General features: G+C 36.0%; 2 protein-coding genes and 1 long non-coding RNA gene across 4 annotated transcripts; 1 reads left to right on the forward strand and 2 right to left on the reverse strand.

The window, feature by feature from the left end:
• Window positions 1-239: 239 nt before the first annotated feature.
• Window positions 240-2303, reverse strand: fam174c (family with sequence similarity 174 member C). The gene is made up of 3 exons (XM_055184674.2): window positions 1878-2303; window positions 1563-1691; window positions 240-1470 (listed from the first exon to the last, which is right to left on the reverse strand). The coding sequence occupies exons 1-3, from the start codon at window positions 2135-2137 to the stop codon at window positions 1467-1469; spliced, it is 393 nt and encodes a 130-aa protein (XP_055040649.2). The 5' UTR covers window positions 2138-2303; the 3' UTR covers window positions 240-1466.
• A 1858-nt stretch (window positions 2304-4161) lies between these two features.
• ptbp1b (polypyrimidine tract binding protein 1b) lies at window positions 4162-22031 on the reverse strand. Of its 2 annotated transcripts, XM_073875909.1 has the most exons (16): window positions 21926-22031; window positions 21337-21387; window positions 19865-19895; window positions 14465-14525; window positions 14222-14394; window positions 13514-13660; window positions 12866-13021; window positions 12672-12782; window positions 12365-12547; window positions 12196-12271; window positions 11960-12105; window positions 9645-9678; window positions 8813-8905; window positions 8514-8730; window positions 8352-8429; window positions 4162-5671 (listed from the first exon to the last, which is right to left on the reverse strand). In XM_073875909.1, exons 1-16 carry the CDS (start codon window positions 21931-21933, stop codon window positions 5539-5541), a joined length of 1698 nt encoding a protein of 565 aa, XP_073732010.1. In that variant the 5' UTR covers window positions 21934-22031; the 3' UTR covers window positions 4162-5538. The 2 variants fall into 2 exon arrangements, with proteins under 2 accessions (XP_073732010.1, XP_073732011.1); XM_073875910.1 differs by lacking the exon at window positions 21337-21387 and having other exon boundaries at window positions 21926-22028.
• Window positions 21062-23601, forward strand: LOC129428149 (uncharacterized). Its single transcript, XR_008638859.2, has 3 exons — window positions 21062-21326; window positions 23011-23136; window positions 23335-23601. It is a non-coding gene; the product is annotated as an uncharacterized lncRNA (long non-coding RNA).
• Window positions 23602-25286: the final 1685 nt, after the last annotated feature.

The following is a 25286-nucleotide window of genomic DNA, read 5'->3' on the forward strand; positions in this document are numbered from 1 at the left end:
TTTGCATGTTTAAAATTATAAGTTATGACAATATTTTTGGTGAGTTTATAATGTAACACACTTTTCATAATGAAATTGGTATTATATTATGAACTCAAGATTTATTACGTTTTGAGAAAATTATTACACTATGAACATTACAATAATAATGTAATACAATCGTGGTGATTGTGTAATTCCGCATGTATGTCATTTTAAAAATGAAGTAAGAAAAAAATTTAACTTGACAAGCATGAAAATAGAGAGCATAGTTGAATTTAATAAATTACAAAAGATCGCAATCAAATTTGATTACAAAAACAGATACAAATGTCAATAGAAGGCACACTTTAGAAACCACAAGACGTATTGATACAGCAATACTTCATGCATCAGAAAATCCAGTAAACCCTCCAGTATTTATTAGGTATAGGAAAGCCTTATCATCAATGCATCCCTCTGTACAATAACAAGCCTCATGAATTTCAAGATATGAAAGTGACAGTGCTGCGACTGACCCATGTATACTTGCTGAATTGAAAAGCCTTCGCACAATAACTTACAACGCATTTCCTAAAAAACTAGTTGGTTGAAAAAACAGCAGTTTTATAGTGATACCTCACTTGCCATAATCCTATTAATAATAACTGTAGCTTTTGTGCATGAACAAGCTGAAAAATGAATACATTGGAACCTAAATCTAGAATATGGGAATGTTTAGTTTCTAAAAACAAAACATTTGAAATGGATATGATGAAATTTTGGTCAGGAGTGTTGCCATGATTGTCACAAATTATTATGACTAGCTGATGCTATGTTCGTTTAAGAGAAACAACTAAACCCTAAAATCAAAGTGCATCCCTTATGCTGGTATTTGGCAAATAAGTCATACACAAGAAATCTGTCAACTTTGCGCATTTTTCAAAAGTCACGTCTGAAATCAATATCAAGTATAGTGCATATTGTAGCATGAAAAGAAAGAGTTAACGAAAATTACAAAGATATCTGAAACTTTAAAGAAAAACATTTTTAAAATAACTTTTTGTACATCTAAAACAATAGGAAATGCACAAAGTCCAAACAACATTACAGTCTTATTAATTAGACATCTGTCAGGCCGTTCAGGGTTTGTATTTGGAAAAAAGGGGCGGTTGTTTACAAAGTTAATTTTTAACACCCAAGACCCCTAAAAACATTATGCATAAGTAGCTTTGGCACAAAACATCTTCCAAATAAGTTGATCCTCTAATAACCCACACCGAAACAAAAAGCACGACTTTCTTAGTAATTTCCAAGAAGATCTATTTGGTCACATCAGTACAGTATATAAAGATCCCACTTAATTGCTAAAAAAAGCATCCGGGTATTCAGACTTGATCCTCTTTCGGCTGTTGGATATGACAACATCCAAAAACCAATTGAGTGGAAATAATGGGATTGTCTTCACCACATTCTTCTGTCTTAAAGCATCAAATACTCCCAAATACTCATCTGTTGATAAAAGCAGGTCAGTCAGGAATAATTATTATATAAATTACTCTCAATCCAGTTTTTGACACTTGTTGATAAATCTATTGTTTTACCTTCTCAGGGATTGTGCTTCATAAACAGTGTTGTCATCTTCATCACTTTCCAGATGGCCCATCTCCATTGTGTCATCATAGTTTGACAGGAGACCATATTTCTTTCTCTGAACAGTTTTTTTCTTCAGACTAAAAAAAAGAGGGCACGAATGCAAGCAATTACACAAGTAAAATAATAACACGTGACAACCAATATGTGGACATCACTGGCGCTTATTGCACCCATGTAGTGCCTTAAAACGCGACTCTCGTTAAGTTTGGAGATATTTCGCTTACATGAAGGCTAATGTGAAATGTTTTGTAGGTTAGACTCACCGGACAGCTCTCATTAAGAAGTACAGGAATCCGATGGCCGTGATGCCAATGAGAACATACAGAGCTCTCTGAATCATTTCATTGTCCAGAGGAGACCTCGAGTCGGGTGATTCTACTTTATTGCCAGGGGTGGTGACATGAGACTCGGTTGTGTTGTTGGTGTGGACCTGATTATCGTCATGATTCTGTTGTTCGTCATTGTCGGCTAAAGAAACAGTCCACAGTGCCAGAAACAGAAGAGAAAGTCTTAACGATGTCATGGTAGATAAATTCCTGGTTTTGAAGCGCGTGAGGAGGACACCCCAACACAAATATAAAGTTGGATAAAGTAACAGGCGAGTTCCTGTTCTTGATTGATGACGACAGCACGCGCGGTGTTACGGACAATTGTGTCCTGAGGGAAACAACAACAACGTGCTCATGTTCCCCACCGAGAGCGGAGCACGAGCACGCTTGATTTTTTAACATAATCTAGTTTTTAAACTGGTAATTTAGTCACCAATGGAACAAGTAATAATTTAAATAATAAAAAAAGATATTTAAAATAAATAATGAAAAATATAGAGATGTTTTAAGTTTATATGATGTCCTCATATCAGTTAAAATGTTTTGTGAATCATCTTTTTAAATATACTAGTCAACATTTGAAATGGATCAAAACCTTTCATGAAAATGTCCTTAAAATTTTGAGCAATACTCGTTCTTGTTTTAGGATAACTTAGATTAACTTTTTTTAAACCCACTTCAAATGTTGCCTTGTGTATTTCACGTGAACCATATTCATTTTTGCTAACACTTTAGAATAAGATTGTGTTTGTTAAGAATTAGTTCATGCATCAGCTAACATTACCTAAGAATGAACAATACTTTAACATGAAGTAATAAATATATATATATTAGTGCTGGGCATAGATTATTCTCATACAAAATCAATGTATTTTTTGCATAATATATGAGTTTGTGCTGTGTGTAGTTATTATGTATATAAATACACACACATTCATGTATGTATTTAAGAAGCATTTACATGTGTACAGTATATATATTTATTTATATTTTTTATAATATAAATAAAAAAGATATATAAATAAAACATTTCTTAAATGTATGTACGTGTGTGTGTTTAAATATACATAACATTTACACACAGCACAAACTCATTTATTATGCAAAAAATGACTTTTATTTTGTATGAGATTAATCTAGATTAATCTGCCCAGCACAGTATATATATATATATATATATATATATATATATATATATATATATATATATATATATATATATATACATTGGAAGAAAAACTTTGTATGTAACAAACCTGTAAACATAACAGGTTTGAAAAGATGAAATATGTTTTCAACTACAAAAATATTCCTATAATTTTATACATAATTTAATATTTATACATTACATACTTATACTTTAAACATTTTATACAAACTTTTATATTCTGTACAGGAAACATTATTTTTTGCCATATGGGTTGTAAAATTAGAAATGTATTTGTTGACCTTGAAATACATTTTGGAATATGTAAATATATGAAGGTTAAAACTAAATATATTTTCAAAATCAAACATTTAAGCTTTACTGTCTAAAATGTATCTAGCGTATACTTAAAACCTATTTTTGCCTAAATCTTTTTTTTTTGCCATATGGGAATTTATAAAATCAAGCGTAACAGTTAACATTAATTAATGCACAACAAAATAACATGCATTCATTTTTGTTAACGTCAATACAGTTATTCATGTTGATAAACTATATTGTTTGTTCATGTTAGTTAATGCATTAATATAAACTTATGGTCAAGTGTTACCTATAGGCTTTGTATTATAACTTTTGAAAATATACATGCATATAACAAATGTGTTTTTCTTACAACATAAAAAAACATACAGAGTTAAGCAAACAAGAATTTATTGAAGGTAAATACATAGAAAAGTACAACTAGGAATGTCATGAAGCACATGATAGACTATAAATCTGTAATCCTGATTGTATCTATTTTAATTCTTTAACTGTATTTTTTGCATGCTAATGATCCTTAGCTGTAATATAGCCAAAATATACACGTTTCAAGGATATAAAAACCTGTAACTTTTAACATTGTGATACAAAAATAGTATTTACACCTCATCTGTCCATTGACTACAAGTAAAAACAATTAATCTAAGGCAGATAAATCAAGGGTTTTTAAATGTTGTGCAAGGATGCATAATCAGGTTTTGTCCAGCCACTGTTAAGAACACATTTTCTTTTGTTTTACATTTTCAACAATTCTTTTCATTTCCACTGAGCCAAGTACTTAACTCTTTTAAAGCACCTGTTTCCTCAGCCTACATTGAGATTGGTCCCACACAAATGGGAATTGTCAAAATAAGGAAAAAGCAAGATCTTTCCTATTGTTTTCTGTATGTCGTCTGGTCCGGATCAGTGACAAGTGTACATCACAAGTCTCTCTGTGGCCCTAATATCATTTTGAAATCAATGCAGCATAATGTCTCTAGGATGGACTGCTACGAATCTACCAGGACATTGAGCATTTTAAAAAAAGGCACTTTTCATATTTTATGAGGGTACAATGAAGGCCTTAAGTCATTATTTACAGAGGTCATTGAAGGCCATTGTATCTGATCTGTTAAGACTTGCGCACTGTTCAGCAGGTGTGATAATGATCCGACATCTGCTGACCGCCCCAATTCACCTGCACAGCCGTTTCCATAACACAGGTGTTCACTACAGAGAAACATCCAGAGCGCTTGGGCACAGAGAAGACAAGTTTCTACAAGCCAATCTGAGGCTATTTGTGTCAGGATGTCCCTTATGAAGGTAAAGAGCGTAAAGACTTTGGTTTTGAGCTGTAGTGTACACGCAGGTACGTGAAAACAAAATACATTGGGCGTTTAACTAGAACAGCTTAAATAATCTGCTATATCAAACATTTATATGAAGCCCAAGACTACTTAACATCTATTCGAACAATAAACAGACTGACCACAGCCAACATGCAATGGCCCACAGTATAAAACAATACAAATCTAGATGTATACACATACGATTGCATAAATTTGCTTGTAAACAATCTATGTCTAAAGATACAGTATAAATGCTAAAGCTAGAAGATATAAAGAGTATAACTCTACTGGAAAATACAGGATGCAGAGTTCAAGGCCTGTACCATCAGCCGGAAATGATACACGGCTCCTGAGAGCATGACTGTTTGACCCCCAAAGGCATGAAATTGATTGCAAACTAGATTTGCAAACATTAGTTGCAGGTGTTTCGCTGAGGTTCTGGGGTAGTAAGGCACAAAATGGTACAGATTGTGAACTTAAAGGCCTATGGTGGTTCGGCTCTGCATCTAAATACAGTAAAGCACTTGTGTCTAAAGTTTAAAGAGTCCTAAAAGTAAATCAGAAAGAAAATGGAGTGACACGTACAGTTGATGAAATTATACAAAACAACATTAATGAATTCGAAGTATGAAGTCGTGGGCCACACTATTGACAACTGTTGATTAAAATATTTGATAAAAATGTAAATATATTTAAAACCACTAAAAATGCCTCTTAAATAAAATAAATGGAATGATGGAAGTGAGCTTTGTAGTTAAGACTCATTAAAGTTGAAAAATAATTAGGTCTGCCATTTGTTTCAAATGGTGGATTTAGAGAAGGAAACCCTAAGATGGTGGTTTTCTCCAAGGTCATGATTGTGAAACTGAATAAGAGACTCGATTGCTTCCTCCACCGAACCCATCTGAATCAGAGCCATCTTGCGGTCTTTCCTAAAAACAGATTTAGGAAATGCGTTAACATTAAAAAAAGAAAACAATGTGAACATAATAAAGCAGAGGTCCTCAACCTTTTCACTACATGCATCACTCACTTGCTACTTTGCTATAATGATTATGTATAAAATAATCATTTTTAGTCTACACAGTTACGGAAGAGGAGAAAGGACATGCACTATTATTATTTGTACTTGCTTGTTTTCTCGTGATCTCGAGATAATAAAAGTTGTGTTTTTGAGATGTGATTAAAGCTTACGTGTACTCGATAGAATGTGTTGTTTTGTTTGTAAACATCAAAAGCATATTTTGATAAATCAGCATGGATGAACAAATGTGATTTTATTTGGATCAGAGATTCGCTCAAGCTGAAATAGATCTCAATATTTACAATTTTACAGTGCTGAATTTAGGGACCGTCTTTAAGTTACTTAATAACATACACATTTTTACTTTTAACAGCATTTAAATAAAATGACTTATAGTCAACAAACAGTCTCAAAACCAGCTATAATGCACACTTTTTAGATTTTGATATTTATTCAAATAAACTGTTAAATGCTATTGAAGAAAAAAATGTGTACAGTATTACTTTAGAGATGGTCCCTAAATTCAGGAACATAAACGTCCAACTTTATTTATTAAGTCTATCGGCTACACATTAGCTACATGTGTGGTAACGGTGAAGACCCCAACCAAAGACCTTATTGCCCCAACTCATGTACTACATAACATTTTAAAATTTACTGAATAGATTTTAACATGGAACCTTCACTTTAAAGAGTTAGTTCACCCCCAAATTACAATTTTATAAAAAATCACTTCCTCCTATGTCGTTCTAAGCCACAAACACCTTCGATTGCCTTCAAAATACACATTATTAGATTTTTTGATGAAAATGAGCTTGTGACATTGATTTTCACAATCAAGCTCAGAAAAAAATAAAAGACATCGGCAAAAGGGTTAATTTTTCATTAGTAGTTCAATAATAACAATAATAAAATGAAGCGACGAAAACACTTTTGTGCACAAAGAAAACAAAACAAACTATTTCATTCAACAATTTGTTTTCCTCCTTGGTCTTTCAGTGCACGTTCACAAGCAGACTACGTACTTTTCAATGTTTTTTCCTCTTTTTTTTACCTCCTAAGAGCTTTGGTTTGGCTTGCATTTTCCAGCTATTTGGGGTTAGTAAGAACCAATAAAGATAATAACCAAATATTTTTCTTTAAACATGAAGCAGTGTAATTGTCCACGTTTGTGTACAACAGGTTCCAGTTACACAGAATTAAGTATTGGTGCAAACAACATAAAAATTTGATGATGCCAGGTCTAAGGAGGTTAAGCCATTATGCAACCATTATAAACAATACTTAACAGCCTGTAAAAATGTGCAAATTACTTGCTAGCATATTATGTGTCTGTACGCTGGCAACTACGTCAGCGGCATGCGCCATAGTCTGCTCGTGAACGCGCACTGAAGGACCGAGGAGGAGAACAAATTTTTGAATAAAATCGTTCGTTTTGTCTTATTTGCGCACAAAAGTGTTTTCGTCGCTTCATAATATTATTTTTGAACTACTGATGGCACATGGACCTTTTTGGTGATGTCTTTTATTGGGCTTGATTGTGAAAATAAAACTGCAGTATATGGGACAGTCACAAGTAGGGCTGTGACGGATCACAAAACTCACGGTTCGGATAACATTACGGTTTTTGTCTTGGGTTGTTTGATTAACATTAATGACACAGACTTAATTAAGTTGATTGAGGTTACTGTCTCTTTAAGACAAAATAAGCACAGACTTGTTTCTGACTCTATAATTCACTTAAGACATAAACAAATGTTTTTATTAGAAAAAGTAGATAATTTTGGGTGTATGTGCCCTGTCAAGAACAGAAAGATTTTATGCTTGGTTTTTGAAACGCGTCTCTCCGTAAATTAAACACCTGAGGGCACTTAAACGCGTGCACACACACACAGGCGGAGGGTGAAGTCCAAACAGTGCTTCAGGAAGAAGATGCAGCATAAACAGTCGCTTCACATAAAAACTTTATGTTGTTTTTCATTGTTCTATTCAGCAAATGTATGGTATTGAACTACAGTATGAGACACAGTAGCACAACTCTCTCTATAGTTTACACATGAGGATTTCGGACAGATTTAACCGCATGTGCATACAGAAATCTGCTCACTTTAGCACCTTTTGCGGTTAAATTATTTTAAATCACTTGAATGTTAACATTTGCAAGCCTTAGAAACACGTGTAAATGATAAACTTTCTCTTTTTTTCCATTTAAATTTGCATATTAATCCGCAAATTGCATCCGAGCCAAACCGCAGGTCGTGATCCGTACATATCACAGATCAACTGCGATCCGTCACAGCACTAGTCCCGAGCCTCACGGTTTTCATAAAAAATATCTAAAAATGTGTTCTGAAGGCAATCAAAGGACTTGGTGGTTAAGTATGATACAGGGGTAAGTGACTTAATTTTTATTATTATCCTAATGCATTTTAGTTTGATTTAATTTTTCAAGAAAAAACATATTGAATTTAAAGGACCCCAGTAATACCATTACGAACGCTCAAGGGGTTCCGGACCCCCATGTAATAAAGATATTAAGTAGTCTGGGATGGTATTAAAATGGCACAGCCAAACAAACAAACACTTACTGAAAGAACTTGAAGTTCTTAACCAGAGCGCCATTGCTAGTGAAGAGCATCTTGAGTTCATCTTCAACAACAGAGGGCCTGGAAACAGAAAAAAAATAGTGATTAAGATTTGTTTTTAAATAACAAGTCTAATAAAATAGAAGGTGATGTGTATAAACTTACGGTATATTTGACAGGTGGAGAGTGGATGATGGAGGAAAGATGTTGGAGTAGTTTTTGGACCCTGGCTTCTTGAAGCGATGAAGAGGAGAGCTACTGTAGTCTTTGGTGAGACCCTGATCCTCATGTCCCTCTCGTGGCATCTGGACAGCCATGTGTTTGGACAGCGTAACACGCAGGGGCCTGCCATACAGCTTCTGCCCATTCAAATGGCTCATTGCTGAAAATACATTAGTATTTAGACATTCACCCGCATATACTGCACGATTCCAAGCCAATGTTATGATTTTAAGACCATATACCAAGCTGTGCCTGTGTCCCATCAGACATCTGTATGAGAGCATTCTCTTTCTTGTTGAACATGATTTTGACTCTTAATACATCCCCATATACACCTACAGTAAAACAGAGAAATGGTAAGGGTGATGTCTTGTACTCACATGCAGTATTGCTATATTAAATCACACCATCATCAAACCAGCTTTGTACAAAAACTTCAGTTCACAATCAAGATACTCCGTTATATCACACTATCACATGCTTTTTCCTTAAACCAGAGACGTGTCTAAAAGCAATATTATCTGGGGGGTTATACTGTTAAAAAAGATGCAGCATAAGAATTGCATTGTAGACTTTTAAGGAAGAAACTGCATTGCATAGAAAAATTAAGTTAAGGGGACAGTTAAAGGGCATATGCAGCTCTTCAGTTTATATTCAGATTAACTGATTGACTGAGGGATAAATCATAACATAAGTATCGAAAGCGAAAGTTTTAGAGGGGATGAAAATGATGTATTTTAACCAAAAAACAAGGATGAACTTATAAAATAGCAGGAGTCTTGACTATTAACCAAGTATTTTAAATAGCTTTTCACCAAAGTCATGCAATAAAAAGGTAGTGGAAAGTTTTCAAAGCATGCAACATTTTTACAAGGTGCCAATTTACTTTGTTGCATCATTAAAAGCTGCAGCCTCCGTGAAATGCAGAAGGCTGCAGTTTTTCATGACGCCTCTCATCTCACCACACCAAATACAGCAGAAAACAAGTGAGGCACTCAAAGATTTAGGAAATTAAAACAAATTAAATGAACAAAACAAACGAGTGACAAATAAAGATGCTAAAGGATGACATACCGAAGAGAATAAAGAGGCAATGGGGCGTAACTCTCTTTAAAGGACAGCAGAGGGGGGCAGCGGAGGAAGAAGAGACAGGTAAAGATCGGAGGCAGAGTGGAGGTTCAACATATCCGAGGCAGCGAGGCAGTTCCACAGGAAATGGCAAAAAACGATGGTTGGATCATGAAGATGGTTAATGGATTGGGAGCAGGAGAGAGGGGGGGTGGGAGAGGGGAGGGAAAGATGTACGTGTGCGTGTTTGAATTGATGTTGGTGTGGTGTGTGTGTGTGTGTGTGTGTGATCATGAAATGATGTTGGATTGTGTAAGTGTTCAGTAAAGAGAGACATATGGTGCGTGCAGCCAGTTGGCAAAGGAGGAACGAGATTTCAAAACAAAAAAAGAGGAATGGGATGAGGGGAACGGGGAGGGAGAAACAGGAGAAAAAAGGAGGTAAAAAACAAGGTCAGTATACACAAAGAAATACAAAAGTAAATAAATATAGTGCTAAGTTAACAGAAAATTCACCAGCAAAATAAGTTATTCTTTAGCAATTAGATAAAATATAGCAAGTTTTCAATGTGAAAAGTTAAATCTGCTCAACATTAGACATATGCAAATGCATTTTCCCCTTGGTCTGTTGAATATTCAATTGACTAATCAATCCTTCCAGAAAAACGCAGAAGTGTTTTGTCATTGTTGTGGGCAAAAATCCTTGATCTTGCGGCATGCTTTCTTAAAAAATGCGATGGAATATGCGGGATATTTATGCGATGAAACTGCGCGAACTTGCCGGAAACTGCGCGAACTTGCCGGAAACTGCGCGAACGTGCCGAAAACTGCGCGAACGTGCCGAAAACTGCAGCCATTTTCATCGTCGCATAATTACGTCACTTCCTAACATTCCCATGACAACAGGGGACATGGCTGCGCATGTGTGAAGTAAATGCAACATTTTTCTACTTCTGCTAAGATATATGAGTTTTTGCTATGAAAATGCAGCGATTATGACATCATGCAAGCCAAACATATTTTTGCGAGCAGAAATATGCAGACTTTGGTTGATTATGCATTGAATCATGCAATCGCATAATAGCATTTTTCTGGAGGGACTGACTAATAAATAACCTAATATTGCTACATTTCTTGAGAACTGTTACATTTAATAAATTGCATTAGTTGGCAAAAGATCTAAGGTAGGGCTGCACAATTAATCGTATTTTTATCATGATAACGATATGCGTGCCCCACAATTAATTAATGACAATCGTCGCGATTAATGTGTAAAGACCAAGCACAAAATAGACAGTCTAGAATCAAGCAAAAAAAAAACTGAACTGCTTTAAATGCAATAGTAGTACAGCTGTAAGGAATCTGTGTAAGGAGTTTTTTTGTTATTTCTGCGGATTTCTTTTGTAAAATCTATGCAGAATTTTGCGGAATTATTTCAAATGTTTTAGAGAATGGGAGCTGTGAATATTATAAAACAATAAAATATTTTATAATATAGGCCTATAAAATGTATATAATATTATATACATGGCTGTAAAGTGTAATAAAAATACTGAAGTAAATAAGAAATGATCGTAATTTTTAATCGTGATCAAAAGTTTGAGCAAAACAATCGTGATCATCATATTTCCTGTAATCGTGCAGCCCTAATCTAAGGTATTAAAAAAATAAATTAACAGTACAGTAAAATATAAACTATTAATTAAACATTGGTTTTACCATGGTTAAGGGGCTTAAAGAAAATGCCCAATAATACCCCTTACCATGGTAAACCCCTTGATTATCTTGCTGTTAAAATTGATGATGATATTAACAAATGTTTATTAATTTACAGTGGGAGCAGACCATTTCTTTTTAACCCTTGATACAACAAGACCAACAGGAAAATACAACAGGAAATACAGAAAAAAAAAACATTTTACTATGGTATAATATTTGAAAGAGATGAGTGGAACACGAAGTCAAGCAGCAAAATATTTAAATAAAAGCAACACAAGAAACAGAATAAAGCTCAACTGAACTGCACTTTTTTATGCAAAACCTCAGGATGTTAAGAGGAAGAAAATGACAAAACTGTAGTACTGGAGGAGGGGTGAGGACACTTGTGTGAATAAAGAGGCGGAGCTTCTGTTAATGGAAACTCTAAGCAACAGCCTTTTTTAATTTATTGACCCAAAACAAAAGGACTTTTATAACGCCATAAAGTATCTTTCATATTTAATAAATGTGTTTTTGTTTAGGTTAAAATGCGAAAGATTAAAGATAATACTGCCAGTGGCCATCAAATAAATCTAGTTTGGGTGAGGTGTGAGATCTGCTAACCTCAGGGTTCAAGTTGCTGACCAGCATGACGCAGTGGCTGCCTGGGAGGGCGGGGAAGCCCAGTCGGCTCGCAGCCGCGGCGGCCGCAGCTGCTCCGGGATTAGCCAGTGATGCCAAAGCTCCAGGAAACCCATGAAGGGTCAACCCTGATAGATGCAATCGTTTACATGAAAGAATTTAATACATATATGATTAACAAATGTATCATTCATAGATGCATGCAGATGCATTCATACCTGTGGCCTGCTGGATGGCAAATGCTTGTGGGAAGGTGTGAGCTCCAGCATACGGTGAAGCGGAGATGATACCAGGTGTAGCTGCAAAGAACAGGACATGGAAAATTAATTCTTACTACTTAACTTCCAAAAACAATTAATATAACTGCATTGAGGAAGGATTTGTTGCTGTAGCAAATGCAGAAGCCATTGCGTGATGTTCAAGAGAAGGCTGGCTGTCTCCTGTGGGCAGGTCTGGCCGTGTGTAGTCACGGCTCTTGTCGTTGTTGTATTTCACATTCAAGCTGGTCAGTTTAGAAAAGCTAATTCGCAGGGTACAGCAACCGTTGTAGATGTTTTGTCCATCTAGGGCCTGATGGGAAAATAAAAGTCCAAATCAAATGAGCTGCTAGTAAAATGTAGACCGTTTATCAGTCTCCAAAAGCGAGCATAGTAGGTGTTATTACTGATACTGACTGATAGATGGCGCCACTCACCAGCTTTGCGTGTTGCGCAGTCAGACCGTCAGCAAACTGGAGGAGAGCTTGAAATTGGTTGTTTTTTGTGAAAGTGATCACCTTTAACACTGTGCCAAACTTGGAGAAGATCTGTCGAGAAAACATTTAGCATGTTTCAATATCTACCAATATGTTCATCATCTTTAAGTAAGAAAACTGAAGGATGTTAATACCTGCTGAAGGACATCCAGGGTCACAGGGTAGAAGAGGTTTTCAACTATAACCCTAAGCACAGGGCTGGGGCCAGTCATACCAGAAGGGTCAACAGTAGCTAAAGACATGCCACCGGTCTGAACGGCATTCACTGCCTGCAGTGCAGCCTGTGCCCTCTATAAACACATAAAATCAAGTGTTTAAAATGATTTAAAAAGTTAACACCCCGCTTGTTTATAGAGATTACATTCCTATATATACACACACATATTCATAGACGGTCTCTTAGCAGACAAAAATCAAACTCGGATTGTGCTGTATGAAGGCCATTTGCTACATGTTGTGTGTGTTTACTCAAACAGAAACACGCAAGGCGACTTAAGCAATCCTCCAAACTTGTGCTGATGGGCTACAGCTGTGGAATTTGCTGTTTAAGGCCTTTAGAGGCATATAAACTGTTTAGAGAGTTTATAGAGGAAAACAAATGCACACTTATATCTACCATCAAATGCACATCTGCTCCGAATTACTCATCATTAAGGTCTGTCTCTATATTTACATAAACATTTATAAATGAATAAAGCATGTAGTTGAAGACTTAAACAAAGTGCTGGGAGTTTAAGTCTGCAGGGAGGGTGAATGGAAACAGAGGGTCTTTAAGCACATACCACTTGATTTGGTGAGTTGTCTGTTTTGAGTTCTTTGTGGTTGGAGTATTGCATGAAGATGGGATGATTTCTGATGACTGGTGTTACAGATGAATAGTACGTGACCATCGTCTGTGCCGCCTCTTCTGAATTCATCTCCAAAAAAGCCTTAGTGGGAAAAAAGCATGTTCGTACGCATATATTTTTCAAGGTAGGCAGCTAAGCGTTAAAGGGACATTCCACCCCCCTTGAAAATATGCTCATTCTCCAGCTCCCCTAGAGTTAAACACTTGATTCTTACCATTTTGGAATCCATTCAGCTGATCTCCGGGTCTGGCACTAGCACTTTTAGCATAGTTTAGCACAATCCATTGAATCTGATTAGACCATTAGCATCACGCTCAAAAACAACCAAAAAGAGTTTCAATATTTTTGCCTAGAAAATCGCAACTTTTAATTTTCTGTTGGTCTTAGTACAGCTAGAGAAGAGTCAAGTTTTAAATAGGAAAAATATTGAAACTCTTTGGTTACATTTGAGCACGATGCCAATGGTCCAATCAGATTCAACGGACTATGCTAAGCTATGCTAAAAGTGCTAGAGCCAGACCCGAGATCGGCTGAATGGATTCCAAAACTGTAAAAATCACATGTTTAACTCTATGGGAGCTGGAAAATGAGCATATTTTCAAAAAAAGTTGAGGGTCCCTTTAATAGTGACACGAATGGTACCTGGTTCTTTCCCTTCAACATAAGGAGATTGGTGACTTTGCCGAATGGAAGGCCGAGAGAGATGACCTCAGCTTCGTTGATGTCATTGGGGAGCTTGCGCACATGTATAACTCTAGAAGGTGCACTGGGACTTCTGATGTCCCCTTTGAACTTCTTGCTGTCGTTGCCGTTGGCTGTAAAGAGGACAGAGTGTCAGGTTCGCTCGGACAAAACTTGAGAAGGTAACAATGAGAGGAAGCCTACCTGCTGAGCTCATGATATAGGGCCCGCTGGAAACACAGGAGAACAGCTCGTCAGATCCTCTCTGGAAAAAAGGAAAGTTCGAGATCAAAGTGTGTTCAAAAATATTTGATTATTTTGTATAGCTGTTACAAAGTTAGAGAAATCAAGTAGATCAAAACATTCAAACTTAAAGGGACACTCTACTTAAATAGGCTAATTTTTCAGCTACCCTAAAGTTAAACATTTGATTTTTCACCATTTTAAAATCTATTCAGCCGATCTCCAGGTCTGGCAGTTCCAGTTTTAGCATAGCTTAGCATAATCCATTGAATCTGATTAGACCATTAGCATCACGCTAACACCAAAGAGTTTCGATATTTTTCCTATTTAAAACATACGTAGTTACATCATGTACTAAGACCGACGTAGAATTAAAAGTTGTGATTTTCTAGGCAGATATGGCTAGGTAGGAACTATACTCTCATTCTGGCGTAAAAATCAATGACTTTGCTGCTGTAACATGGCTGCAGCAGGCGCAATGATATTACACAGCACCCAAAAATAGTCCCCTGCCATTGAAAGTTACCAAGGGGACTATTTTTTTTTATTTTCATTTCTGCCTTAATACACTATGTAACTACAGAAGAGTGGAAAATGAGCCTATTTTCAAAAAAGTGGACTGTCCTTTTAAATTGGGTACCACCCATGAATGCCCACAAGTAGTGAAAAGAAAATATAACATGAAACTGAACACAGAAATAGGACAATATGACGACATCCAGCATTCCTGTAAAACAGCATAGCCTTAAGGGTAGGCGAGGTTGGAGATCAGCCAGTAGACAACATCCCCCAAAAAGCAATAGATCTCAGCAGACTACGGGGAGGGGGGCGGCTTTATGTTTCTGGGTTGCTGATCAAGAGGAATCTAAAAGGTTTCTACAGAGGTTCAGCCAAAATTTAAAAATACACTTTAAAAAACAGATACTAAATATGTTGTCCCAAACTAGACACATATCAACATCTGTTGTCACATATTTATTTGAACACAAAATGACACGTAGCCTAATGTGTTAAATAGCATAATTTTTTTTAAATTATTAATAAATCCTTTTTTATATATTGTAAATTTCACTTCTGCACATAATGAGACTTTGCCCGATTCAGCTCAGACAACTGAAGACAAATGTTTGTTTGTTGTCTGATTTCAGACAACACTGTAACAGAAGATCAAACTACATTGCGATTGTCCAACGCTCTACATCCACAGCAAGGATAAAATCAGAGCATTCAGCAAAAAAAGTCCTGGAGCCCACATAACCACACGCGGTCCTGCCCACCACATATTAACATTCCACAGCCAAAACAACTCAATGAGAACCACATGTAAACCAGAGGGGGGTGACTATACAACAGGCATCTGGTACGACATCTTAACGTACCAAGTCGAGCTTTTCTCTGAATAAACAACCATTTTGAGAAATACTCCAAAATAAGCTAAAATTGAAACTTTATGACCTCTACAGAAAACGTTACTAGCTGCTCTTCTCTACTGCATGCTTACACTAAACTGCATCATTTACTATTTCGTGTTAATACAACTCAAGCTTTATTAAAAGCCACAAATTAAAACAGTGGTTTTAAATGCTGATCAGCATTCAAAATAAAAATGTTGTGCATGATTTCGAACACAATACACGTCGTCATGTGTCTTTACGGGATCCTTATGAGATGTGTGTAGACTCATGCACAGATTTCTAAAAATAATTGGTAGTGTGAATGAACTAAATCAAATGAGCCCCGGAAAACTTTGTGTATTTTCAGTAATCTGTGTGTGAAAGGGCTTTACAGTGCATTTGAGGTCCATTTTATTATTGTGTGTGTTTACAAGGGATCAAACCCATGACCTTTGCACTGCTAATGCAATGCTCTACCAACGAAGCTACATTTTTTGTAAAAACAAACAAAAACAAAAAGCATGTAATACTTTTTAAACCACTATATTCTTTGGTTAAAATTAGGGGTGCACCGAAATTTGCATTATTTGCGAAAACGGCATTATCGGTTTCGGGCCGAAATAAAAAATCCAGCCGAAAATGTCAACCGAAAATGAATGTCAACCGCGCCCCCTCCAATCCGTGCGCTAGCGCTTGGGTTTCACTCACGGTGATCAGTCGTCACACACCCCTCCCCTTCGTGCTCAAGCAGGTTTCACTCACGGTCGAGCCGTTTGCACGTGTCTGCAAAGATTAAGCATGTCTTGATGTGTAAACTTTAGAGAGAGTCGCGCTAATGTGTCTCATACTGTAATCCATTAACGTACATTTGGCAAATAAAGCAACGAAACACAACGTAACGTTTTTATGTGGAGCGACTGTTGCGCTGTTTGAGATTCACCCTCCTTCTCTTTTTGTGCGCGCGCGTTTAAGTGCCCTCTGTAGTGCACATACTAGAGAGACGCGTTTAAAAAAAAAACAAGCAAACATAAAATCTCTCTGTTATTGACAGGGCACATATAAACAAAATTATCTTGTTCTTTTTTATAAATGTTTGCAATTTCTTTGTTTATTAGATTTTTCCCACCCGCTTTTTGCTGATCGGAAAAATAATCTGATCTGTGCCTCAAAAACTGTAACGTGATCCGAACTGTGAGTTTTTTGATCCGTCACACACCCCTAGTTAGTACACAGTGATAGCCATAAATGCATTTGTACTAATAATTGGCATAATAATTTCTTTCAGTGTTTCGGTTTTTCGGCCTTGGTTTGCTTTTTTCGGTTTCGGCCAAGAATTTTCATTTCGGTGCATCACTAGTTAAAATGGTGGGTAAATTGCAAACTTTTGCCACCAAATAGTCCATTGCAATAAATGATTTTGTAGGGATGCACCGAATGTTCGGCAAAATAAAGTTATTTGGCCGAAAATAGCAAAAAAGCATTTTCAGTGTTCGGCTGAACAAGTGAAAAAAAAACAATAGATTTTACAGAGCAGTGAGGGTTTTATTGATGCAATGAAATAGCAACCACCATTGAGTGAGAGGCACACACGTTTTATCTAACCGATCACAGAAAACGCAAGTGACAATGTGTAAAAAGGCACTATTTAAAAAAATATATATTGTTAAATTAACTGTCAAACAAACATAGTAAAAAGCATAGTCTTGATAGTCACTTATGCAATGGTAAAAAAAATTGGCAAAATAACTGGTAAAACAGAAAAAACAAGTTTGGTTTTTGGTATTCGGCCTACGGCTAATTGTGTCTCATTATATTCGGCTTCGGACAAATATTTTCCTTTCGGTGCATCCCCCCTTTTTTTGTGCTTATATTTAACTGTGTTCCTATAGCTCAATTGGTAGAGCATTGCATTGTGGGTTTGATATCCAGAGAACACACAAATGAAAAAACAGATAGTCGCTTTGAATAAAAGAGTGTGCCAAAACATAAATGTAAATGTGACCGAGAGACACATGTAAATTATTTTCAGAAGAAACCAGCAGAGGATAACTTCAAACCCGAATCCTTTTATTCAAGCCTGCAGATGATGTTACACAACACCACAACTGTGCATTTAAGCGAGTTAATCAAGCATAATGAATACAAACATGCAAAGTGTTAAAATGTGTCGGGTGTGGCATGATGGGATACTGGGTTTAACAGATTAGAAAGGTGTGAAAAGCAGGGAGGATGGGCTAAGACCGAAGCAATTCACATCTTTAAAAAAAAAAAAAAAAAAACGGGGGCCGTTGCCACGGTAGCTTTGATTGTAATGCGTTCACCATGGAGATCTTGTGTCTGCGCTGCAGGTAACTGAAACCCAACCCAGAACTGAATACACAGAACCCATTATCTCTATACGCCCAGGTGTGCCACATACCCACAGTTACTATTCAGAGCTGTTTACCACACTAACCATACAGGTTATAAGCAGGTCTAAACCTCAGTTTTACATTACTGCATGCCATAATAGAAACCACCAACTGCATGTACACACAATTTGGGGATTTGTTTGACACTACCACTAAAAACCAGTCACAATGTGTTAATGGTTAAGTTAAAACATGCTGGGAATGTTGTATATTCCTTTAATCAGCACGTGTGGCAAACAATCTTTCGACAAGCAAAGATACCAGGATAGAGAGAAAGAGCGACTGATAACATCAAGCAACCCCATGTGACCTCTTAGCACCTCCCCCAGGCATCTTCTCTCTGATCAGCCCTGCTGAACAAACACAAGAGCTACATGTGTGTGCCGAGTGATCAGGCAAACATATTTGCATTTGATGAATGGCCTTCATTCATCTCATCATATCAACAGCCTGAACCAATCTCTCAGGAATGTCTCTGAAACAGGTCCACTCAGAAATCCAACCAGAAGAATAGAGAGCTCATCACCTGTATGTACAACAAATGTGACCATTGAAACCCCCAAATAAGCCAATTATCATTATAAAGATGACATGAAAGCAAATTTAGTCCATTAACTGTCCTCATAAATGGCTCAAGTTGCGCACAATATTCTAAAACAAAATAAAAGTTTAGTATTTAATTTTGGGGTATATTATGTCATGATCCAATCAGCAGGTTCCAATGGAACCAATATATAATCATAAGTCATGAAGAAATTACTTTTATTTGCTTTTCTTATAATGTCTTATAAAACAAAATGGACCGTTACCAGTTTAAACGTAAAACATTCACACTACTAAAACTTTGCCTGTGCTCTGTATGAGAAATAAAAAAACCTTTTAAAGTCCAGACTATTATATGCTATTATTAGAAGCAAACTCTGAAAAAGTCCCCCTTAAATGCAGGCTTCATGCTCCATACGTTTCTGCATGACCTAAAATGTGTAAGTTTGTAACTTAAATGAGGCCCATGAATGAGCCTTTTGTTCCTCGTGCTCCTCCTCACAACCCACATACCACAGGAAATAATCTTTAATAACAAAGAGGACTGTTCATGTTGTGGCATTGCAAAGGCTAAGCCCAGCGGTATGTTACGTATTTCTCAACCTTGAATTTCACAACGGCCGTCCACATATACAATCAACGGAAATTCTGCAAACCAGAATCCTGTTTGCATGAGTTAACCGAATCAGTATTGAGTTAAAAGTCAACTTTGCGGTAAATAAAAATAAACTGCACGATGGTGTAATGACACATCTGTTCTTGATTTGCCCTAAAACGATTCACTTCTTTGTTGTCAGGATGAATCATATCTAAAGGGGGTGATAGCACAAGGTGTGGACATACATAGCAAACGCCGCGTGATTTTTTTTCCAACACAGAGAGCCGTTACATACACAAGAAAATGAAGATTAGAGAATGGATTTTATTTACTGAAACGGGTCAGGCTGTAAAAGTGTAGCCTATGTATGTAGTCAGTTGCATATGCTGGTTGAAGTTTACAATAGGATTCTTACCTTTGTACCAACTGCAATATCGTGAACAACGCTGTTAAAAGCAGAAAAAAAAGAAAATCAGAGCATGAAACAAGAAATAAAAACAGAATCAAATTGAAATTAGAAAAGGAGAACAGAGAATTAAATAAGCTAAGCGTGTACTAGCACAACCTATCCCTCATTTAAAGGTGCAGGGTGTAATTTTTAGAAAGATCTTTTGACAGAAATGCAAAATAATATACAAAACTAAATTATCAGGGGTGTATAAAGACCTTTCATAATGAACCGTTATGTGTGTATTACCTTAGAACGAGCCCTTTTATCTACATACAAAGAGGGTGCCCTTACATGGAAGTCGCCATTTTGTGCCGCCATTTTTCTACAGAGGCCCTTAACGGACAATTCTTTTTACTAAGTTGTCTCCGACAATGACATGTTTGTCCGGAGGCAGCTAACGTAGCTTCTCTATGTGTTTCAAAAGCAAGGGGTGAGCAGTGGAATAAGCCGTTGGTTGCAATTCGCAACCTCACCACTAGATGCCGCTAAAATTTACAAACTGCACCTTTAAACCAAGTTTGTTATAAGTTTAGGATGAATGAAAGACAAGAAAACCTTAAAAATTTAATATAATACGTAACTTTACATCACAATCAATAAAATATAACCACTTTCAGACTGCAAGTAGATATGGTAACATGACGTAAATAATATTTAGGCGGAGCCTAACATTTCATCTGGCCTAAGTTAGTCAGATGTTTATATCCATTAAAGGAATAATCATCATAAAGAAGATTAAAACAATCTAGTTTTTATTTCCCACAGATCTCTCTAAGAGCAAGAAATATGAGTGGTATTTTGGGTCAGTCAATGGTTGAACATTAACCCCCACATCCTGTTTCACATGAACTCACAGTAAACCCAATGCCAGAATCAGTTCTCCGTCTCAGATCTTTAACAAGCCCTAATATCAACACAGCACAGCGGGCAAACAATGAATAGCGAAAGAAGCTGATCCAAGTTCTGATACATATTCCCAAGAGGAAATAACAGCATGTAAATAGGTGTGTGAGCTCAAACAAGGGGATCCTGTGGCCTGTGGTCACTGTTTTCCTAAAACCAGAGGTGTGGTTGAACTCTTCAGTTTCTGTATATCATGTTACATAGCCCGTGTCCAATGCGTCTTTCTGGTTTATCCAGGTCTATCAGTTAGATTGACTGGACCATCTTTACAACCATTTACAATGCTACAACTGTTACCATAGTAACAATCTGCCATAAAACTGGTAACTACGTTACTCTGGCGGAAACCATGGTTACCATGGGAATTTTCTGTAGGAGAAATAACGTGTTTCGAGACGAATTATGGACCAAACAGCTAATACAAATGAAAAGAGCGGATCAGAAAGAAAAGCTTAAAGATTTAAGAAAAGACAAAGTCACCCATTGTAAAACTTTTTATCACCTGTGAGCTGTAAAATATCAGGTAAACTTACTCTAATTCTGCGTAACTTGATCCCATAGGATACAATTCAGTCTCTAGGCGGCTGCACAGGGAAAAAAATGTCAATGCCATCACACAAACCTAACTATTAATTCTAAGTATGAACCTTACTAAATCTCCTGATTATATAGTTAACGTTAGTTTATACTTTATTTGTTTTTGCGTATGTATAAGTTTTAAAGTAGCCTATCCTGCTCACTACTTTCTGTTCATTACTATTCAGATATTACTGCACACGCGACGCAAGACATTTTGAGGGAAATCTTGCTAAGTTGGAGTGGAAAGTTGAATTTGTCTAATTTAGTTAGTCTAAAACACGGGCAACGTACAAACAGAAATAAAAAAAAACATGTAATTAAATGTTATTATGAAAACTGCGAGCATCGGACAAAAACATGACGTACGGATAAACTGCGGGTTTGTTTCTTCGCAACCGATGATGAAAAAGCTCGCGCTGACCAATCAAACAAAAAAGAAAGCTAGTTTAATAAACCTAAAGTTAATTTGTGCGCTCATAAAAGGTGCTTATCCCCAAAACAGTCCGATTTGTTATCCATTCCTATTATAGTAGCATCACTTACCCGTCCATTGCACACCGAGGAACAGCAGCTCTGATCTGCAACTTTGTTGCTTGGCTGAGTTTTCTTAACGCGCTACAAAATGGCGGGGTGCGTTGAGTGGCGCCTCAGCGAGGAGCTCGGTGATTGGTCAACTTCTATAAACAATGGAAGACTGAGACACGAGATTGATTCTTATTGGATAAGACGAGTTGAAAGCGAAGGGCGGTTACAGTTAAGGGAGTGTAGTGTGTGTCGCGCATCCGAGGATTGTTCAGCGTGTTTGAAAGAAAAGAAGTAACTTACATTGAAAAAACGAGCATTTGTGAAACATGTTTTTTTTTGTGCAATTAGTAAAAGCTCGCGTATTTTTCCATTCAATGTATAATTGTATAAATTAACACGTTTTTAGGTCCCACTATAATGTTGAATAAAGTTGATTATTCTTGCACATTTTGATACAGCAGTAATGGTTGGTTGACTGTGGAGTGGACACAACACAACAGCAGACTGAAAGCTAATATGGCTAGTCACACCAACTTATAAATATTTAAAGTATTGCAAGCTTAGCAGACATCCATTATGTCTGATTAGTGACTTACTGCCTATAGTTTGGTGCAATAGATTTAGGCCAGCATAAATAAGGGGTTGCATCACAGATCACCGGATTAAGTAGGTTGGATGAGGATGAAAATGACATTTAAGAGCACTTTCAGACAAAAGCACCTTTTCTTTAGCCAGTACAGACACATTGCTTAATCCCCGCTGGCATCAAAGGCTCTCCTTGATGTTTGAGAAGGAATCTCATGTGGCCACCTGGTTGAGGAGAGTCTTTACTGTCACTCTGTTCACAGACCGTCGAATACAGCTTACTTCTGGTTTGCTGTAACGGCCTTTATCTTAAGGGGCATTCTTTCATTTAATGCCTATGTGTAATTTAAGGATTAATTCGTCTTCTGGCTGTGTTTTATCAATCAAATTATTTGAAATAGGCTACACCATATATCTAGAATAACACTTAAAATGTGTTGTCCAGAAGGACTACATAGGAGCAGGAGAACTTAGGACTCAGGTATCATCATCAATAATTACCTGTTTTTCACACTCAGTAAATGACTTTTCTTGTGCCATGGGAGACACACCTGCTTGGCTAAATAATAGATGGGGGCTGCAACAGAAACTGAGACTCATTGTCTCCAAGGTAGCCATCTGAATGCATCACCTGATCTGACCAGGTAAATAATAGGCCAGAGCAGAAACCAAACTATCCATTAGGCTTAAACTGAGGAGATTACAGCTGTCAGAAAAAATGCCTTTTAACAATAATTAGTAGACTAATATAGAAAGTAACATACATATGTTTTTTTTTTATTTAAACCTAAATACAAAACATTCTAGGTTTGTGTGTGTGACTCATCTTTTTTTTATTACAGGACTCCTTTGCAAAGACCTTGTTTTAGATTAGGTGACACCATGTGGACGCTTTTGGACATTACAGACCTACTATTATTGTACTATAATCATGCATGCAGATCAGCAAATAATGTAAAATCCCAAACCATCAACTGCCATATTAGCCAAGTAATAGATTAACCAGTCACCAGAAAAAAAATATTATTTATTTTAATAATAATTTATAGTAAAAAATGGTCACCATATGCTCTCTGACAATAAAACATGTTACAGTCTTGTTTTCACAACACATATTTTATTTATTTTGTTCTTTCGTCATATGGCAATAAAAAATTAAATATATGCTAAATACATTTTGTAAAAAGTAACCCTTAATTAAATATATTTTTGAATTTGAAAATATATTTAGTTTTAACCTAGATATATTAACATATATTTCAAAATGTATTTCAGGGGCTACAAATACATTTCTAACTTAACAACCCATACAGCAAAGAATATATATTTTCCTGGCCAAAATATAAACGTTTGTATAAAATGGATAAGTATGTATAAAATATAAAATTATAAGTATAAGCAGTTTAAAATATATTTAATTTTAATATTTTCAAACCTGTTATGTTTACAGGTTTTTGTAACATACAAAGTTTTTCTCCCAATGTTACGTAAATATAAATGCTTTAATATATTTCAACATATAAAAAAAATATATTGGTGAATAATACATTTTTGTAAACATATTTCAAAATATATTTCAGTGCATATATTTTTTGCCCATTTATTGAATATTTTGAAATATGGGGTGGTACTACCAAAGCTACATGTTTGTACATCAAACATAGAAATCTGTATGGTACATATAAGGACCTTTAAACAATTACACTCCCAGTGACAGATTTTGTACATTTCTGCCAGATAGTGTACAATGCAAAAATGCTAAGATGTTTTGAAGAAAATATAAAATAATCCACTGAAGAACAGACATATCCAGCTCTGGCAAAAATTAAACTTAAGTGATTTCTAAACTATTAAAGTTAAGGAGCTTAACATAAAGACCAGTTCCTTAACAGCTGTTCTACTACCATACATACGTAACATTTATGCATTTGGCAGATGCTTTTATCAAAAGTTAAAGTGGCATAGTGGCCAATGTATCACTGAAAAAAATGAGGACTGAAAAAACTAGAAGGACCAATAGTCTTGATGATCCACCGGGAAAAAGAAAATCCTCTGCAATACCTTTAATCAAGCCATTATTACCCCAAATTGTCACTTTCCAAGTACACTGAAAAAAATTATATTCATTGAATTTAATCAATTTTTTTAAGGTAAGTGGTTGCAATCAATTTATTTAAGCTACATTTAAACAAAAAAGATTAGTAAAGCAAAGTAAAATATAAAACTTTTGTTTAAATGTAGCGTAAATAAATTGATTGCAACCACTTAACTTAAAAAAATTGATTAAATTCAATGAATCATTTTTTTCAGTGTACTTGGAAAGTGACAATTTGGGGGAATAATGCCTTGATTAAAGGTATTGCAGAGGATTTTCTTTTTCCGGGTGGATCATCAAGACTATTGGTCCTTCTAGTTGTCAATCAGGAGTGTTGCGCAACTGCATTTTTTTAAAAAGTGAAGAAGGCGGTTCTTTTCTAAAATTAAAAAAAATCCTCCGCTACACCTTTAAGGGCCTCAGGCGCAACTTGCTGGTTGTGAGAATTAAACCAGCACCTTCAGGTTGCAAGCCTGACTCTCTAACCACTAAGCCATGACTTGTTAAATCTTTTATAGCAGTTTGTGTGTTCACTGTGAATCGAACCCAGAACCTTAACCAATAGTAACACATCCACAACAATCTCCAATTTTTTGGCATTACTGTACATTGAGTTTTTGCAGTTAAATCTTATTTCATGCACTAGATAGTAAAAGTCAGTGGAACATTTAGGAAATCATAGATAATGTCAATATACAG

This window comes from Misgurnus anguillicaudatus, chromosome 14 (assembly GCF_027580225.2).
Source record: "Misgurnus anguillicaudatus chromosome 14, ASM2758022v2, whole genome shotgun sequence".
Classification (NCBI taxonomy): Eukaryota; Metazoa; Chordata; class Actinopteri; order Cypriniformes; family Cobitidae; genus Misgurnus; species Misgurnus anguillicaudatus.